General features: G+C 43.6%; 1 protein-coding gene across 3 annotated transcripts in view; it reads right to left on the bottom strand.

Annotated features, from left to right (window-relative positions):
* Window positions 1-21,245, bottom strand: part of LOC135477014 (katanin-interacting protein-like) — a 56,344-nt gene that overhangs the window by 8,231 nt on the left and 26,868 nt on the right. For all 3 annotated transcript variants that reach the window (XM_064757165.1, XM_064757180.1, XM_064757173.1), the window contains 13 exons: window positions 18,934-18,989; window positions 18,645-18,771; window positions 18,312-18,385; window positions 17,843-17,998; window positions 17,295-17,388; window positions 16,535-16,676; window positions 14,746-14,943; window positions 11,217-11,354; window positions 10,917-11,060; window positions 9,606-9,726; window positions 6,025-6,202; window positions 4,668-4,833; window positions 297-469 (listed from right to left, as the gene is read on the bottom strand). In XM_064757165.1, coding sequence (XP_064613235.1) covers window positions 297-469; window positions 4,668-4,833; window positions 6,025-6,202; window positions 9,606-9,726; window positions 10,917-11,060; window positions 11,217-11,354; window positions 14,746-14,943; window positions 16,535-16,676; window positions 17,295-17,388; window positions 17,843-17,998; window positions 18,312-18,385; window positions 18,645-18,771; window positions 18,934-18,989 — 1,767 coding nt within the window. The remainder of the gene's footprint in view (window positions 1-296; window positions 470-4,667; window positions 4,834-6,024; window positions 6,203-9,605; window positions 9,727-10,916; window positions 11,061-11,216; window positions 11,355-14,745; window positions 14,944-16,534; window positions 16,677-17,294; window positions 17,389-17,842; window positions 17,999-18,311; window positions 18,386-18,644; window positions 18,772-18,933; window positions 18,990-21,245) is intronic.

Genomic DNA, 21,245 nt, shown 5'->3' with positions numbered 1-21,245 from the left:
CAATCAAGCATAGGATAACATCTCTGTGGGAAGCCCATCTGCAATCAAGTATAGGATAACACCTGTCTGGGAAAGCCCATCTGTAATCAAGCATAAAATAACATCTGTCTGTGAAAGCCCATCTGCAATCAAGCATAGGATAACATCTGTCTGTGAAAGCCCATCTGCAATCAAGCATAGGACAACACCTGTCTGGGAAAGCCCATCTGCAATCAAGCATAAAATAACATCTGTCTGGGAAAGCCCATCTGTAATCAACTCTAGCAAGAAGAATAAAATGTTTCTTAAGCACTAACCTCAAGCTGGCTGGGACAGAGCTGGACTGTTGAGAAGTGTCTGTCTTCTGCTCAGGTGAGAATGAGATTTCCTGTGCATAATCAAAGTAACAGTTACCTGGGCCTTTACGGATCAGGTAACCATCAGGTGGTGACACCAGCCTACCATCAACTTTGACATGAACTATTTTGGCCTGAAAGTAGAAAAATATATATGTATGTACATATATAAATATATCCTATTGGGTGGTTTAAAGGTAAAGAAAACACTCCCATGAAGCATACGTTAGATAAAATTGAGAATTGCCCACAAAAATAGCTAGATTTATTTTTTTAGAATTGTTCAACCACCAAAAATGCATGAAAAGAATGATGTGATACAGATATGACATCACTGATACCCTCTGGGTCACTACAGACCTCCGTGGAATCTGGATGTGACATCATTGATACCTGCTGGGTCACTACAGACCTCCGTGGAATCTGGATGTGACATCACTGATAGCCTCTGGGTCACTACAGACCACCATGGAATCTGGATGTGACGTCACTGATACCCTCTGGGTCACTACAGACCTCCATGGAATCTGGATGTGACGTCACTGATACCCTCTGGGTCACTACAGACCTCCCTGAAATCTGGATGTGACGTCAAGATACCCTCTGGGTCGCTACAGTCCACCATGGAATCTGGGTGTGACATCACTGATACTCTCTGGGTCGCTACAGACCTCCGTGGAATCTGGATGTGACATCATTGATACCCGCTGGGTCACTACAGACCACCGTGGAATCTGGATGTGACGTCACTGATACCCTCTGGGTCACTACAGACCTCCGTGGAATCTGGATGTGATGTCAAGATACCCTCTCGGTCGCTACAGTCCACCATGGAATCTGGATGTGACATCATTGACACCCTCTGGGTCGCTACATACAACTGTGGAATCTGGATGTGACATCATTGATGGCCTCTGGGTTGCTACAGACCACCGTGGAATCTGGATGTGACATCACTGATGGCCTCTGGGTCACTACAGACCACCGTGGAATCTGGATGTGACATCATTGATACCCTCTGGGTCGCTACAGACCACCATGGAATCTGGATGTGACATCATTGATACCCTCTGGGTCACTACAGACCACCACGGAATCTGGATGTGACATCATTGATAGCCTCTGGGTCACTACAGACCACCGTGGAATCTGGATGTGACGTCACTGATACCCTCTGGGTCACTACAGACCACTGAGGAATCTGGATGTGACCTCATTGATACCCTCTGGGTCACTACAGACCACCGTGCAATCTGGATGTGACATCATTGATACCCTCTGGGTCACTACAGACCACCGTGCAATCTGGATGTGATGTCACTGATAGCCTCTGGGTCACTACAGTCCACCATGGAATCTGGATGTGACATCACTGATCTCCTCTGGGTCACTACAGACCACCGTGGAATCTGGATGTGACCTCACTGATACCCTCTGGGTCACTACAGACCACCATGGAATCTGGATGTGACATCACTGATACCCTCTGGGTCACTACAGACCACCGTGCAATCTGGATGTGACGTCACTGATACCCTCTGGGTCACTACAGACCACCGTGGAATCTGGATGTGACATCATTGATACCCTCTGGGTCACTACAGACCACCGTGCAATCTGGATGTGACATCATTGATACCCTCTGGGTCGCTACAGACCACAGTGGAATCTGGATGTGACGTCACTGACAGCCTCTGGGTCACTACAGACCACCGTGGAATCTGGATGTGACATCACTGATACCCTCTGGGTCACTACAGACCACCGTGGAATCTGGATGTGACATCATTGATACCCTCTGGGTCACTACAGACCTCCGTGGAATCTGGATGTGACGTCACTGATAGCCTCTGGGTCACTACAGACCACCGTGGAATCTGGATGTGACATCATTGATACCCTCTGGGTCACTACAGACCACCGTGGAATCTGGATGTGACATCACTGATACCCTCTGGGTCGCTACAGACAACCGTGGAATCTGGATGTGACATCATTGATACCCTCTGGGTCACTACCGACCTCCGTGGAATCTGGATGTGACGTCACTGGCAGCCTCTGGGTCCCTACAGACCACCGTGGGATCTGGATGTGACGTCACTGACAGCCTCTGGGTCAATACTGACCACTGTGGAATGTGGATGTGATGTCACTGATAGTGTCTGGGTCGCTACAGACCACCATGGAATCTGGATGTGACGTCACTGATACCCTCTGGGTCACTACAGACCACTGTGGAATCTGGATGCGACGTCACTGACAGCCTCTGGGTCACTACAGACCACCGTGGAATCTGGATGTGACGTCACTGATACACTCTGGGTCACTACAGACCACCAAGGAATCTGGATGTGACGTCACTGATACCCTCTGGGTCACTACAGACCACCATGGAATCTGGATGTGACGTCACTGATCTCCTCTGGGTCACTACAGACCACCGTGGAATCTGGATGTGACGTCACTGATCTCCTCTGGGTCACTACAGACCACCATGGAATCTGGATGTGACATCATTGATCTCCTCTGGGTCACTACAGACCACCGTGGAATCTGGATGTGACGTCACTGATACCCTGTGGGTCACTACAGACCACTATGGAATCTGGATGTGACATCACTGATGGCCTTTGGGTCGCTACAGGCCACCGTGGAATCTGGATGTGACATCACTGATGGCGGGGCCTCCGTGGCTCAGTCGGTTAGCGCGCTAGCGCAGCGTAGTGACCCAGAAGCCTCTCACCAATGCGGTCGCTGTGAGTTCAAGACCAGCTCATGCTGGCTTCCTCTCCGGCCGTACGTGAGAAGGTCTGCCAGCAACCTGCGGATGGTCGTGGGTTTCCGCCGGGCTCTGCCCGGTTTCCACCCACCATAATGCTGGCCGCCGTCGTATAAGTGAAATATTCTTGAGTACGGCGTAAAACACCAATCAAACAAAAAAAAAAAAAATCACTGATGGCCTCTGGGTCACTACAGACCACCGTGGAATCTGGATGTGACATCACTGATACCCTCTGGGTCACTACAGACCACCATGGAATCTGGATGTGACATAACTGATTGCCTCTGGGTCACTACAGACCACCGTGGAATCTGGATGTGACATCACTGATGGCCTCTGGGTCGCTACAGACCACCGTGGAATCTGGATGTGACCTCACTGATGGCCTCTGGGTCGCTACAGACCACCGTGGAATCTGGATGTGACGTAACTGATACCCTCTGGGTCACTACAGGCCACCGTGGAATCTGGATGTGACGTTACTGATACCCTCTGGGTCACTACAGACCACCGTGGAATCTGGATGTGACATCACTGATAGCCTCTGGGTCACTACATCATTGATACCCTCTGGGTCACTACAGACCACTGTGGAATCTGGATGTGACGTCACTGACAGCCTCTGGGTCACTACAGACCACCGTGGAATCTGGATGTGACGTCACTGATAGCCTCTAGGTCACTACAGACCACCGTGGAATCTGGATGTGACATCATTGATACCCTCTGGGTCACTACAGACAACCGTGGAATCTGGATGTGACATCATTGATACCCTCTGGGTCACTACAGAGCACCATGGAATCTGGATGTGACATCATTGATACCCTCTGGGTCGCTACAGACCACCGTGGAATCTGGATGTGACATCATTGATAGCCTCTGGGTCACTACAGACCACCGTGGAATCTGGATGTGACATCACTGATAGCCTCTGGGTCACTACAGAGCACCATGGAATCTGGATGTGACATCATTGATACCCTCTGGGTCACTACAGACCACCATGGAATCTGATGTTTTACAACCATTTGACTCGGCTGGAAAAATTCTGAAGGAAACAAATTGAACTGCTTTCCTGGACAATGTTTAACAGTCTTTCATCCAATATATTCTTCATTTTAGTGCTTTTTAGCCATTAATGGCATAAAAAGTAAATGCAGAGTAAGAGTCCTCGCGTGATTTATTATAGACACATCACACATTGAGCTTACCCCTCTGTAAGTATCCTCTGGTGATTTATTATAGATCAATCAAACATTGAGCTTACCCCTCTGTAAGTATCCTTTGGTGATTTATCAGAGATCAATCAAACAATGAGCTTACCCCTCTGTTAGTATCCTCTGGTGATTTATCATAGATCAATCAAAGATTGAGCTTACCCCTCTGTTAGTATCCTCTGGTGATTTATTATAAATCAATCAAACATTGAGCTTACCCCTCTGTTAGTATCCTCTGGTGATTTATCAGAGATCAATCAAACATTGAGCTTACCCCTCTGTAAGTATCCTCTGGTGATTTATCAGAGATCAATCAAACATTGAGCTTACCCCTCTGTAAGTATCCTCTGGTGATTTATTATAGTTCCATATCCGGAGTCCAGCTATCAGGACTTTCTGGCCAAAGTCAACAGTGAGGGTGTGGTTATGACCGTCAGTGAATGGAATCAGCCACATGTGCTCATCTGACACAGTGATATTTGTGCCATCAATAAGCCTGTAACAGAGGTCATACATATACTCTACAGGATATGTCAGCTAATATACATGTACACGTAGATATGCTCACTGTCAGGTGGCACCCACATGTACATGTAGATACACTCACTGTCATGATGACACCCATATGTACACGTAAAAAAATACTCACCGTCACAGTGACACCCACATGTACACGTAGATAAACTCACTGTCAGGATGACATCCACATGTACAAGTAGATACGCTCACTGTAAGGATGACATCCACACGTACACGTAGATACACTCACTGTCAGGGTGGCACCCAAATGTACACATAGATACACTCACTATCAGGGTAACATCCATAGGTACATGCAGACACACTCACTGTCCAGGTGACCCCCAAATGTACACGTAGATAAACTCACTGTCACGCTGACACCCAAATGTACACATAGATAAACTCATTGTGAGGATGACATCCACATATACACATAGATACACTCACTGTCAGGGTGACATCAACATGTACACGTAGATACACTCACTGTCAGGGTGACATCAACATGTACACGTACATACACTCGCTGTCAGGGTGACACCCACACATACAGGTAAAAACGCTCACTGTCAGGGTGGCACCCAAATGTACACGTAGATACACTCACTGTCAGGGTGACACCCATATGTACACGTAGATACACTCACTGTCAGGGTGACATCCATATGTACATGCAGACACACTCACTGTCAAGGTGGCACTCACATGTACACGTAGATAAACTCACTGTCAGGGTGACATCAACATGTACACGTAGATACACTCACTGTCCGGGTGACATCCACATGTACACATAGAAGCATTCACTGTCAGGATGACATTGACATGTACACATAAATACACTCACTGTCAGGGTGACATCCATATGTACATGTAGAAGCATTCACTGTCAGGATGACATTGACATGTACACATAAATACACTCACTGTCAGGGTGACATCCATATGTACACGTAGAAGCACTCACTGTCAGGATGACATTGACATGTACACATAAATACACTCACTGTCAGGGTGACATCCACATGTAATCTGTTTGTATAATTCTTTCCCTTTTTTTGGTAATTTACTTGAAACTGCTATTCTTCATTTGGATGTAACAAAGATTACAGTATTTCTTCTAGTGATATTTAGTCTAACAATGTTCTGTGAATTCTGTGCTCACTTGTCCAGAGTTCTGTCATCGTCCTCATGCCCAGGTAAGGAGCGCACATCTTGAGGTTTGGCCTTCAGCTTCCTCAGTGTGACAGGTAACGCCTCCCCATCCTTACCAACTACCTCCAGTCCTGTCAGGCCCAGGTAATGCAGGTCTCCCCAGGTGGAGGTGAAGTTTAGTTCTAGCTCTGTGAATGACCAAGGGAGCCGTATCAAAACAATCATCACATGCAGTTTAGTTTATGTTTCTGACACACTTTGACCCTTGTAGACCAGTACATTGCCCTCTACAGTGACTGTGCTGGCCTCAGTATGATTTCCATCATTAGTAATGTCCATATATAAACCATCCCATGTTTTCTGACTCTTTGTCCCTTGTAGACCAGTACATTGCCCTCTACAGTGACTGTGCTGGCCTCAGTATGATTTCCATCATTAGTAATGTCCATATATAAACCATCCCATGTTTTCTGACTCTTTGTCCCTTGTAGACCAGTACATTGCCCTCTACAGTGACTGTGCTGGCCTCAGTATGATTTCCATCATTAGTAATGTCCATATATAAACCATCCCATGTTTTCTGACTCTTTGTCCCTTGTAGACCAGTACATTGCCCTCTACAGTGACTGTGCTGGCCTCAGTATGATTTCCATCATTAGTAATGTCCATATATAAACCAGCCGGTGTTTTCTAACTCACTTTGTCCCTTGTAGACCAGTACATTGCCCTCTACAGTGACTGTGCTGGCCTCAGTATGATTTCCATCATTAGTAATGTCCATATATAAACCAGCCGGTGTTTTCTAACTCACTTTGTCCCTTGTAGACCAGTACATTGCCCTCTACAGTGACCGTGCTGGCATGAGTATGATTTCCATAATTAGTAATGTCCATATATAAACCAGCCCATGTTTTCTGACTCACTTTGTCCCTTGTAGACCAGAACATTGCCCTCTACAGTGACTGTGCTGGCCTCAGTATGATTTCCATCATTAGTAATGTCCATATATAAACCATCCCATGTTTTCTGACTCTTTGTCCCTTGTAGACCAGTACATTGCCCTCTACAGTGACTGTGCTGGCCTCAGTATGATTTCCATCATTAGTAATGTCCATATATAAACCATCCCATGTTTTCTGACTCTTTGTCCCTTGTAGACCAGTACATTGCCCTCTACAGTGACTGTGCTGGCCTCAGTATGATTTCCATCATTAGTAATGTCCATATATAAACCATCCCATGTTTTCTGACTCTTTGTCCCTTGTAGACCAGTACATTGCCCTCTACAGTGACCGTGCTGGCATGAGTATGATTTCCATAATTAGTAATGTCCATATATAAACCATCCCATGTTTTCTGACTCTTTGTCCCTTGTAGACCAGTACATTGCCCTCTACAGTGACCGTGCTGGCATGAGTATGATTTCCATCATTAGTAATGTCCATATATAAACCAGCCCATGTTTTCTAACTCACTTTGTCCCTTGTAGACCAGTACATTGCCCTCTACAGTGACTGTGCTGGCCTCAGTATGATTTCCATAATTAGTAATGTCCATATATAAACCATCCCATGTTTTCTGACTCTTTGTCCCTTGTAGACCAGTACATTGCCCTCTACAGTGACTGTGCTGGCCTCAGTATGATTTCCATCATTAGTAATGTCCATATATAAACCAGCCCGTGTTTTCTAACTCTTTGTCCCTTGTAGACCAGTACATTGCCCTCTACAGTGACTGTGCTGGCCTCAGTATGATTTCCATCATTAGTAATGTCCATATATAAACCATCCCATGTTTTCTAACTCACTTTGTCCCTTGTAGACCAGTACATTGCCCTCTACAGTGACCGTGCTGGCCTCAGTATGATTTCCATAATTAGTAATGTCCATATATAAACCAGCCCATGTTTTCTGACTCTTTGTCCCTTGTAGACCAGTACATTGCCCTCTACAGTGACCGTGCTGGCATGAGTATGATTTCCATCATTAGTAATGTCCATATATAAACCAGCCCATGTTTTCTAACTCTTTGTCCCTTGTAGACCAGTACATTGCCCTCTACAGTGACTGTGCTGGCATGAGTATGATTTCCATCATTAGTAATGTCCATATATAAACCAGCCCATGTTTTCTAACTCACTTTGTCCCTTGTAGACCAGTACATTGCCCTCTACAGTGACAGTGCTGGCATGAGTATGATTTCCATCATTAGTAATGTCCATATATAAACCAGCCCGTGTTTTCTAACTCACTTTGTCCCTTGTAGACCAGTACATTGCCCTCTACAGTGACCGTGCTGGCCTCAGTATAATTTCCATCATTAGTAATGTCCATATATAAACCAGCCCATGTTTTCTAACTCAATTTGTCCCTTGTAGACCAGTACATTGCCCTCTACAGTGACTGTGCTGGCCTCAGTATGATTTCCATCATTAGTAATGTCCATATATAAACCATCCCATGTTTTCTGACTCTTTGTCCCTTGTAGACCAGTACATTGCCCTCTACAGTGACTGTGCTGGCCTCAGTATGATTTCCATCATTAGTAATGTCCATATATAAACCAGCCGGTGTTTTCTAACTCACTTTGTCCCTTGTAGACCAGTACATTGCCCTCTACAGTGACTGTGCTGGCCTCAGTATGATTTCCATCATTAGTAATGTCCATATATAAACCATCCCATGTTTTCTAACTCACTTTGTCCCTTGTAGACCAGTACATTGCCCTCTACAGTGACTGTGCTGGCCTCAGTATGATTTCCATAATTAGTAATGTCCATATATAAACCATCCCATGTTTTCTGACTCACTTTGTCCCTTGTAGACCAGTACATTGCCCTCTACAGTGACCGTGCTGGCATGAGTATGATTTCCATAATTAGTAATGTCCATATATAAACCATCCCATGTTTTCTGACTCTTTGTCCCTTGTAGACCAGTACATTGCCCTCTACAGTGACCGTGCTGGCATGAGTATGATTTCCATAATTAGTAATGTCCATATATAAACCAGCCCATGTTTTCTAACTCACTTTGTCCCTTGTAGACCAGAACATTGCCCTCTACAGTGACTGTGCTGGCCTCAGTATGATTTCCATCATTAGTAATGTCCATATATAAACCAGCCGGTGTTTTCTAACTCACTTTGTCCCTTGTAGACCAGTACATTGCCCTCTACAGTGACCGTGCTGGCATGAGTATGATTTCCATAATTAGTAATGTCCATATATAAACCAGCCCATGTTTTCTGACTCACTTTGTCCCTTGTAGACCAGTACATTGCCCTCTACAGTGACTGTGCTGGCCTCAGTATGATTTCCATAATTAGTAATGTCCATATATAAACCATCCCATGTTTTCTGACTCACTTTGTCCCTTGTAGACCAGTACATTGCCCTCTACAGTGACCGTGCTGGCCTCAGTATGATTTCCATCATTAGTAATGTCCATATATAAACCAGCCCATGTTTTCTAACTCACTTTGTCCCTTGTAGACCAGTACATTGCCCTCTACAGTGACCGTGCTGGCCTCAGTATGATTTCCTTCATTAGTAATGCCCATATATAAACCAGCTCATGATTTCTGACTCACTTTGTCCCTTGTAGACCAGTACATTGCCCTCCATGGTGACCATGCTGGTCTGCGGTCGTGTGGTCTCTTCCTCAGACTTGGTGGGCTTCAGGAGACCAGATGCACGAGTGAACGGCCTCTCCTACAACCATTACCACAAAGTTTCAAAACACTAGTTTCTACAGGTGGGTTTATGTCAACAAATAAAAACCAAATATTGCTGTGTTGACTAGTGGGTGACTACATGTGGGTGATGTCAACAAACAACAACCAAACACCGCTGTGTTGACTACGGGTGAGTGATGTCAATAAACAACCTAACACTGTTGTGTTGACTACAGGTGAGTGATGTCAATAAACAATAACCAAACACTGTTCTGTTGACTACAGGTGGGTGATGTCAATAAAAAACAACCGAACACTGTTGTGTTGACTACAGGTGAGTGATGTCAATAAACAACAACCAAACACTGTTCAATTGACTACAGGTGAGTGATGTCAATAAAAAACAACCAAACACTGTTCTGTTGACTACATGTGCTTGATGTCAATAAACAACCTAACACTGTTGTGTTGACTACAGGTGAGTGATGTCACTGTTCTGTTGACTACATGTGGGTGATGACAATAAACAACAACCAAACACTGTTGTGTTGACTACAGGTGAGTGATGTCAATAAACAACCTAACACTGCTGTGCTGACTACAGGTGAGTGATGTCAATAAACAACAACCAAACACTGTTCTGTTGACTATATTTGGGTGATGTCAATAAACAATAACCAAACACTGTTCTGTTGACTAAAGGTGAGTGATGTCAATAAACAACAACCAAACACTGCTGTGTTGACTACAGGTGAGTGATGTCAATAAACAACAACCAAACACTGTTCTGTTGACTTGAGGTGGGTGATGACAATAAACAACCTAACACTGTTGTGTTGACTACAGGTGAGTGATGTCAATCAACAACAACCAAACACTGTTGTGTTGACTACAGGTGAGTGATGTCAATAAACAACAACCAAACGCTGTTGTGCTGACTACAGTGTACTGGTGGATTTATGTCAACAAACAACAACCAGTGACTATCTCAACTAAGTGATGTTTCTTATACGTTTTATGACCTGTTTATCATTAAAATGCTGATTTATCAGCTACATAAATATAGCTGCAAAACTGAATCAGGTTTATCAAAAAGTACACAATGACAGATCCCTTCATGTCAGCTGATTAACCAAAGCAACATCCACAACGATTTCATGTATCTCAGTCACAGTCCCACACAAACTGAAATGCTAGCTCATGGCACTAAGTTCTAAGTTTCCTTACATCTTTGCCGCTGTCAGCCGTGGGTGGTCTCTCAAACGGAACGTCATCCTCAACATCATCATCGCTGAAACCATTACCCTCAAAGGCTGAGTCGTGCTTGGAGACAGCCTCCAGAATGCCTTCATCCACAGAAAACAGTATGGTCTGTAGATACATGTAGGATAGAACAGCAATTAGAACATATCATACATGTGTATAAAAGCATTATTAACATGTGTAATGGTGGAGACAAATCTTCCTGAAAACAATTTTTCTAAATCTAACCAGTGATATGTTTGAGTCATGATACTTAATACTTACATCACCAAAAGCTTCTGTACCTCCTTCAATACCACCACATGCCCGGGCAATCTCTCCTTTGAAGATCACACAGCCGTCCAGCTTCATCACCACGTCTTTAGCACCACGGTATGAATGAATACGTGACTTGTTATAGTTCTGTGGAGCATAATACAAACATATATGATGGGTGGGCAATAAACTTTGGATATCACATGTACAAGCATTATGAAAGCCACGTCAGAGCAGTCCCTCGGTGTACTCCCAGTCATGCACATGTATGTCAGAGTGGCCACATTAAAGCAGTCCCTCGGTGTACTCCCAGTCATGCACATGTATGTCAGAGTGGCCACGTTAGAAGAGTCCCTCGGTGTACTCCCAGTCATGCACATGTATGTCAGAGTGGCCACATTAGAGCAGTCCCTCGGTGTACTCCCAGTCATGTACATGTATATCAGAGTGGCCACATTAAAGCAGTCCCTCGGTGTACTCCCAGTCATGTACATGTATGTCAGAGTGGCCACGTTAGAAGAGTCCCTCGGTGTACTCCCAGTCATGCACATGTATGTCAGAGTGGCCACATTAGAGCAGTCCCCTGGTGTATTCCCAGTCATGTACATGTATGTCAGAGTGGCCACATTAAAGCAGTCCCTCGGTGTACTCCCAGTCATGCACATGTATGTCAGAGTGGCCACATTAGAGCAGTCCCTCGGTGTATTCCCAGTCATGTACATGCATGTCAGAGTGGCCACATTAGAGCAGTCCCCTGGTGTATTCCCAGTCATGCACATGTATGTCAGAGTGGCCACATTAAAGCAGTCCCCTGGTGTATTCCCAGTCATGCACATGTATGTCAGAGTGGCCACATTAAAGCAGTCCCTCGGTGTACTCCCAGTCATGCACATGTATGTCAGAGTGGCCACATTAAAGCAGTCCCTCGGTGTACTCCCAGTCATGTACATGTATGTCAGAGTGGCCACGTTAGAGCAGTGCCCTGGTGTATTCCCAGTCATGCACATGTATGTCAGAGTGGCCACATTAAAGCAGTCCCCTGGTGTATTCCCAGTCATGTACATGTATGTCAGAGTGGCCACATTAGAGCAGTCCCCTGGTGTACTCCCAGTCATGTACATGTATGTCAGAGTGGCCACATTAGAGCAGTGCCCTGGTGTATTCCCAGTCATGCACATGTATGTCAGAGTGGCCACATTAAAGCAGTCCCCTGGTGTATTCCTAGTCATGTACATGTATGTAAGACTGGCCACATTAGAGCAGTCCCCTGGTGTATTCCCAGTCATGTACATGCATGTCAGAGTGGCCACATTAGAGCAGTCCCTCGGTGTACTCCCAGTCATGCACATGCATGTCAGAGTGGCCACATTAAAGCAGTCCCTCGGTGTACTCCCAGTCATGCACATGTATGTCAGAGTGGCCACATTAGAGCAGTCCCCTGGTGTACTCCCAGTCATGTACATGTATGTCAGAGTGGCCACATCAGAGCAGTCCCCTGGTGTACTCCCAGTCATGTACATGTATGTCAGAGTGGCCACGTTAGAACAGTCCCCTGATGTACTCCCAGTCATGTACATGTATGTCAGAGTGGCCACATTAAAGCAGTCCCCTGATGTATTCCCAGTCATGTACATGCATGTCAGAGTGGCCACATTAGAGCAGTCCCTCGGTGTACTCCCAGTCATGCACATGTATGTCAGAGTGGCCACATTAAAGCAGTCCCTCGGTGTACTCCCAGTCATGTACATGTATGTCAGAGTGGCCACATTAGAGCAGTCCCTCGGTGTACTCCCAGTCATGTACATGCATGTCAGAGTGGCCACATTAGAGCAGTCCCTCGGTGTACTCCCAGTCATGTACATGCATGTCAGAGTGGCCACATTAGAGCAGTCCCCTGGTGTTTTCCCAGTCATGCACATGTATGTCAGAGTGGCCACATTAGAGCAGTCCCCTGATGTATTCCCAGTCATGCACATGTATGTCAGAGTGGCCACATTAGAGCAGTCCCCTGATGTATTCCCAGTCATGTACATGCATGTCAGAGTGGCCACATTAGAGCAGTCCCCTGATGTATTCCCAGTCATGTACATGTATGTCAGAGTGGCCACATTAGAGCAGTCCCCTGATGTATTCCCAGTCATGCACATGTATGTCAGAGTCGCCACATTAGAGCAGTCCCCTGATGTATTCCCAGTCATGTACATGTATGTCAGAGTGGCCACGTTAGAACAGTCCCCTTGTGTATTCCCAGTCATGTACATGCATGTCAGAGTGGCCACATTAGAGCAGTCCCCTGGTGTACTCCCAGTCATGCACATGTATGTCAGAGTGGCCACATTAGAGCAGTCCCCTGATGTATTCCCAGTCATGTACATGTATGTCAGAGTGGCCACATTAAAGCAGTCCCTCGGTGTACTCCCAGTCATGTACATGTATGTCAGAGTGGCCACGTTAGAGCAGTCCCCTGATGTATTCCCAGTCATGTACATGTATGTCAGAGTGGCCACATTAGAGCAGTCCCCTGGTGTATTCCCAGTCATGTACATGTATGTCAGAGTGGCCACATCAGAGCAGTCCCCTGGTGTATTCCCAGTCATGTACATGTATGTCAGAGTGGCCAAATTAGAGCAGTCCCCTGGTGTATTCCCAATCATGTACATGCATGATTTAATAACGGAACTAAAAAAATAGACAAATCAAAACAAATCACATACTGTGCCTGGAAAAAAGTTTTAGCCATAAAAAAGGCAGCTAGATTTAAAGCTGGCCGCACTGTCAGTCTGAGTATCACTCAGCTGGTCAAATTATTGACCTCATATCTTTTCATTTGGGTCTCATATCCTTTAAATGGACAGTTTAATAATGAGTGGCTTGAGTGAAAAAGGAAACAAAAACCCTACTGGGGATGTTGCAACTATTGCAAATTTGCACTTTTTTCTTCAACCGTATGCTGGCGTTTTGCCCATACTGCCCATGTATTTACAACATACTATCTTGCCCAGATACAATGAGATAATCCATAATTTCAGTATTATACCAAGGTAGAGTTTAACCATAGCATGCCTGTGATTCATGATCTTAGCATTATACCATTGCAATTTACCAACACTCGAACTCATGTATATAACCTTTTCATCATTTCAATATCCTACAGTGGAAGCTTTGATACCCAGATCACGATCATAGCATTTCTATAATCAGGGATATCACCACTCTGACCATAGCCTCCATACTATGTCCATACTATATATACAATGCCCGCTTACCCAGACTCTGACCATATCACCTTATTCCTCTAAATGACCATAAATTTCATCCATGACTAACTTGCCCATTTTTCCTGATTCTGAGAGTTCCGCTGATTTTAGAAAGGTGTTTTGAGGTTTGCTTGGAACATGGAATGATATTCTACTGGAAAATTGTAAGTTTCAGCACCGAAAATAATAGTTTGCGACATTTATTTCCCTCTAAACATGCACTTTTATGAGCGAAACTTTAGGTGATTAAGGGTATATATTACATCAGCAATGCCACTTACCCAGACTCTGATCATAGCCACTCTGCAAGGTTTCTCAAATGTGACATGGATGTAGTGGTTACGGCTTGAGGTAAAGGGAGCTAACCACATGTGGATGTCATCACGTGTCCTGTTCACTCCATCCACCAGGTTAGCCACCACACGGGGGTCTTTCCCATAGCCAGGCAGGACGTTGATATCCAGAGGGTCGGCTATTATCTGGTAACACACACACAGATAAGGGGAAATTGTTATCAATTACAGGACAAATAAAGTGAATGAGGATCAAATGGGCCTTGAATGTTTTCTTTTAAACAAAGTGTGCTCCCATGCAGACAGATAATCTAGTGATGAAATAACCTAAATTTTACTAAGATCTAGATTGTCTGATGCACTATGCAGAAATATGAGGCTCTGTAATGATGTCACGAATTGTGGAAAGTATGATCTGAGATTCAAGCTTACAGAAATCTCAGAAATTTTTTTCCCCACATGGTTTTCACCATATCATTTATGTAGCTTGTGTGAGCAGTAAGTACAGACAGTTTCACCGCATGGTTTTCACCATATCATTTATGTAGCTTGTGTGAGCAGTAAGTACAGACAGTTTCACCGCATGGTTTTCACCGTATCATTTATGTAGCTTGTGTGAGCAGTAAGTACGGACAGTTTCACCACATGGTTTTCACCGTATCATTTATGTAGCTTGTGTGAGCAGTAAGTACAGACAGTTTCACCGCATGGTTTTCACCGTATTATTTATGTAGCTTGTGTGAGCAGTAATTACAGACAGTTTCACCGCATGGTTTTCACCATATCATTTATGTAGCTTGTGTGAGCAGTAAGTACAGACAGTTTCACCGCACGGTTTTCACCGTATCATTTATGTAGCTTGTTTGAGCCTTAAGTACAGACAGTTTCACCGCACGGTTTTCACCGTATCATTTATGTAGCTTGTGTGAGCAGTAAGTACTGACAGTTTCACCGTATGGTTTTCACCGTATCATTTGTGTAGCTTGCGTGAGCAGTAAGTACAGACAGTTTCACTGCATGGTTTTCACCATATCATTTATGTAGCTTGTGTGAGCAGTAAGTACAGACAGTTTCACCGCATGGTTTTCACCGTACCGTTTATGTAGCTTGTGTGAGCAGTAAGTACAGACAGTTTCACCGCATGGTTTTCACCGTATCATTTATGTAGCTTGTGTGAGCAGTAAGTACAGACAGTTTCACCGCATGGTTTTCACCGTATCATTTATGTAGCTTGTGTGAGCAGTAAGTACAGACAGTTTCACCGCATGGTTTTCACCGTATCATTTATGTAGCTTGTGTGAGCAGTAAGTACAGACAGTTTCACCACATGGTTTTCACCGTATCGTTTATGTAGCTTGTGTGAGCAGTAAGTACAGACAGTTTCACCGCATGGTTTTCACCGTATCGTTTATGTAGCTTGTGTGAGCAGTAAGTACAGACAGTTTCACCGCATGGTTTTCACCGTATCGTTTATGTAGCTTGTGTGAGCAGTAAGTACAGACAGTTTCACCGCATGGTTTTCACCATATCGTTTATGTAGCTTGTGTGAGCAGTAAGTACAGACAGTTTCACCACATGGTTTTCACCGTATCGTTTATGTAGCTTGTGAGAGCAGTAAGTACAGACAGTTTCACCGTATGGTTTTCACCGTATCGTTTATGTAGCTTGTGTGAGCAGTAAGTACAGACAGTTTCATCGTACGGTTTTCACCGTATCATTTATATAGCTTGTGTGAGCAGTAAGCACAGACAGTATCAGGTAGATCACATCAAGTTACCTTGGAGACCTGTACAGGATCGCCGGTGTGCGAGAAGATCTCTATTCCTGTCAAGCCCACATAATGCTTGTCTCCCCAGGTGGTCTGGATGTTAATCTCCAGGTTACGCCCATACGGTAGCTCTGGTATCATGAAATCTTCCCTGCCAAACAAACAGGACACACACCATCACATACATGTGTGTACTAGCGTCATCGCATTTGGGCATATGAAATTCTGGGTATAGCCCAGAATCAAGAGCTGGTATTTGGCTGAGACCACACTGGGTTTTGAATCAGCAACCTCACAGTACATGTAAGGAATTCAATCGTCCGCAAAGCTGCAACACATGTTAATCATCTGGATCATCCAATCAACAAGTCTCTGTACAAAATAACAGGTGACCAGGCATTACCATCTGGTGACTGGAAACAACAAAGTTACACTGCTGGATGTTACTTTGAAAGTGGATCAAGTAACAACTTCCCATGTATCACATGCTTGAACCATGAATCATTTTTCCAACGTGAAAATGCCTCTAATTTTAAACTTAGTTACATGTATATCTGTATAGAAACATACTTTTAAAATCAGAAATTAGCAAATTTTTGACAGAATTTCACATCAGAAATGTACATATACATGTACCGTTATATATTAGAGTGATATCAAAAACTATCCCTGTATATCAGAGAACACATCAGGCAGACAGTATCTGGTTTTGAGGTGTACCCAGACATTGATGGTGGACAAACAGTATATAGATGTACATCCTACTTACTCATCTAAAGCAGGCTCTGGAGCCTTGGGTGTGGCTTTAGCAGGTTTAGCAGAGGACTTCTTACTGGGGACCAGGTATTCATCTAACACATCATCTGTTATATACAGCAAAACACATGTATTATAAGCATATCCAGGTTAAGATAGGCTACATGGAAGCTACATACTGTACATCTTTATTCATAAACTCAGTATTCTATAAAAACAAACGTAGAGCAAAGCATTCAGTTATTCACCTGCATGTAACAAAGCAATAATAGATAAATTCTCTTTGTTTTATCCTTGGAATGGCGACCCAGAGTTCTTTACCAACATAGGGCATGGGTTCAAATCCAGTTTCAGCAGGTTTGTCAGGTATATGTACATGATGCATATATATGATCACTTACTCCACCTAAATCCCTTACCCTCCTCATATAAGTGAAATGTTCTCTTTATGGAACAGAACACTCTGAACCAGGTAAAACTTAGCACAACATGCATCTAAGTGATTGTTAGATGTGAGTATGACACTGGACATTCTAGTTTCAGTGTGCGTATTGTGCTGACCAGTCATGTCTATAGACAGCCTCCCACGGTGTGAGTGGTTGAACAGATTCAGAGATCCCCAGGACTCCTCCAGCTTCTTCTGCTGATTGTCCCGCCATCTGGCGCGGTTCTTCTGGATACGCTGCATCGGGGTGCACTCGTCCAACACTTCACTCGCTGCACGTAAAATCAAAGCAAACAAAGTGAGATCAAACTTTATAGCTAACACTCTGGTAAAAACTGATGTAACTAAGCAAAAAAAAGGACAACATGAACATTAACAACCACTGCATGGTAAAGAACATAAATACCAAAACGATGAGAAACTTCCAACTGTGGCCTCCACATCAGAACCACACTCACACACATTTAATGCCACATCTGAACAGGTAGATTTATGGTACCTTTGGACACCTGCTTGCCATTTACAAGCCTGTATGGATGAGAACATAAATAATTGGTGTTTCTCAGACTTATTTAGTTTCCTTACCTTCAGCGATAAGGGGTGATTTGGGCTTGGTCTCTGTTAATCCATCATCAAACACTGTACTCAAATGGTCAACTCTAAGGAAACAAAAAATTGTTTTTCTTTTTGATTTCAAACACATCACCATGGTAATCAAATGTTATACTTCAAAAGACGGTGTCACAAAGGAAACAATCTACGTTGTCAAGTGCACATAATGGCAACTGCATGTGTTAAATTTATTAGTACAAAAGACATCATAATTCCACAGTCAGACCAAAGTGAAGTCTATATCTTCACATGTGTTTATAAGTTAATGAGAAGATATATGGGAGATGTGAATGAAGGTGTATATACCCTGGGGTAGGCCAATCAGCAGAAATCTCATCATCCCAGTCTAACAGCTCCTGCCTACTCTGAGACGGAGGATGTGCCACGCCCACCCTACTCACACGGCAGTTCCCTGGAGGGTTGTCAAAGTAATCTGAAACACAGGTGGGCAGAACTAAAGAGCTAACAGCATTGCTGTTATATGCAACGACTACATGAGAGTACATCAGAAGAAATATTTTGGAATAGTGTTCAGAATAATGTTTAAACTACACGATTTCTTTATCAGAAACAGATACTTGAAAATCAGACCTACCATCAATTTCCTCTTTCCTTAGCCAGCTCGGCACTGATTGTGCATCATCGTCTTCACTGAAACAACAAAATGTACCAAATATTATCACAGGTTTGTGCTGAAACATCAAAAGGTACCTAATATTATCTATGTTTGTCCAGAAATAAGAAAATGTACCCAACAGAACTACCTGTGTATGCTGAAACAACAAAATGTACCCATTATTATCACATGTTTGTGCTGATACAACAATTTGTACCCAATATTATGACAAGTTTGTGCTGAAACATCAAAATGTACCCAATATTATCACATGTTTGCCCAGAAATAAGAAAATGTACCCAACAGTATCACCTGTTTGTTTATCCTGAAACAACAAAATGTATCCAATATTATCACGTTTGTCCAGAAAAAAGAAAATGTACCCAATATTACCACATGTTTGTCCAGAAACAAGAAAATGTACAAAACAGAATCACCTGTTTATGATGAAACAACAAATTGTACCCTAAGTATCACCTGTTTGTCCAGAAACAAGAAAATGTACCCAACAGAATCACCTGTTTGTGTTGAAACAACAAAATGTACTTTTTGTATTTGTTGTTCAGAAATAGCAGTGTTACACATTTAACCACTGATCAATCAAAGCACTCTGAAAAACTATACACTCAACCCTTGACTATACCAACATCACGTTTTCCCACGGCTTGACTAGGGAATGGCAGTGAAATCTGGAGAGTTTGAGGGCACAAGACTTTACACATCAGTATATTTAGCAACAATTTTCGTGTTACCTGCACAGATCTCTTAATATGTCAAGATGACTGGAGATTTCATGACTCACACTGTTCAACTGATAATGTATTTAATGTGTGATCAGTTGCTATCCAAGTTTGCTTGTTTTCTGCTGCAGATGAGGACACTGGAGTTTTAATGGCACTAAACACAGGCTGACAGAGACAAGGTAAATAAGGGTGTTATTCTGTGACCTTGGTGAAGGTCAGCTCTCTCTGTGACCACTACTTCGCTTTCTCCATGATTTTCCTTAAACAATACATCCTAACCCTCTATATATACATGTGTGTTCAGTCTAATAGTAAAACATACACACGAGACAGGAAGATTATTGATCATTATTCATTGAAACTTCACTTTATTAAACTCGTAATATCATCTACATATACATGTAAATTTAATTTATACCCTGTTAAACTTCAAGCCAGACAGCGAACCTGAACATAACAGAGAATTGGAGATTTGTATGTAACAGAGAGTTTGAGGCCTGGACTTACAGTGAATTGGAGGTCTGGACATAACAGAGAATTGGAGATTTGAACATAACAGAAAATTGGAGGCCTGGACATAACAGAGAATTGGAGATCTGGGCATAACAGAGAGTTTGAGGCCTGGGTATAACAGAGAATTGGAGAGCTGGGTATAACAGAGAGTTTGAGGCCTGGATGTAACAGAGAGTTTGAGGCCTGGATATACCAAAGAATTGGAGAGCTGGACATAACAGAGAGTTTGAGGCCTGGACATAACAGAGAGTTTAAAGCCTGGACATAACAGAGAATTGGCGGTCTGGACATAACAGAGAGTTTGAGGCCTGGAAATAACAGAGAGTTTGAGTCCTGGATGTAACAGAGAGATTGACACCTGGATATAAGAGTGAGTTTGAGACCTGGATATAACAAAGAATTGGAGGTCTGGACATAACAGAGAATTGGAGATCTGGACATGACAGACAGATTGAGGTCTGGATGTAACAGAGAGTTTGAGGCCTGGACATAACAGAGAGTTTGAGGCCTGGACATAACGGAGAGTCTGAGGTCTGGACATAACAGAGAAATGGAGATCTGGACATGACAAAGAGTTTGAGGCCTGGACATAACAGAGAGTTTGAGGCCTGGACATAACAGAGAGTTTGACACCTGGATATAACAGCGAGTTTGAGGCCTGGATATAACAGAGAACTGGAGGTTTGGAGATAACAGAGAGTTTAAGGCCTGGACATAACAGAGAATTAGAGGTCTGAACATGACAGAGAGTTTGAGGCCTGGATATAACAGAGAATTGGAGGTCTGGACATAACATAGGGTTTGAGGGCTGGATATAACAAAGAACTGGAGATCTGGACATGACAGACAGTTTGAGGCCTGGACGTAACAGCGAGTTTGAGGTCTGGATATAACAAAGAACTGGAGGTATGGACATAACAGAGAATTGGAGGCCTGGGTATAACAGAGAATTGGAGGCCTGGGTATAACAGAGAATTGGAGGTCTGTACATAACAGAGAGTTTGAGGCCTGGATATAACAGAGAATTGGAGGTCT

This window comes from Liolophura sinensis, chromosome 1 (assembly GCF_032854445.1).
Source record: "Liolophura sinensis isolate JHLJ2023 chromosome 1, CUHK_Ljap_v2, whole genome shotgun sequence".
Lineage (NCBI taxonomy): Eukaryota > Metazoa > Mollusca > Polyplacophora > Chitonida > Chitonidae > Liolophura > Liolophura sinensis.
The sequence above is the reverse complement of the archived record's forward strand: the minus strand, read 5'-3'. Positions and strand labels throughout refer to the sequence as shown.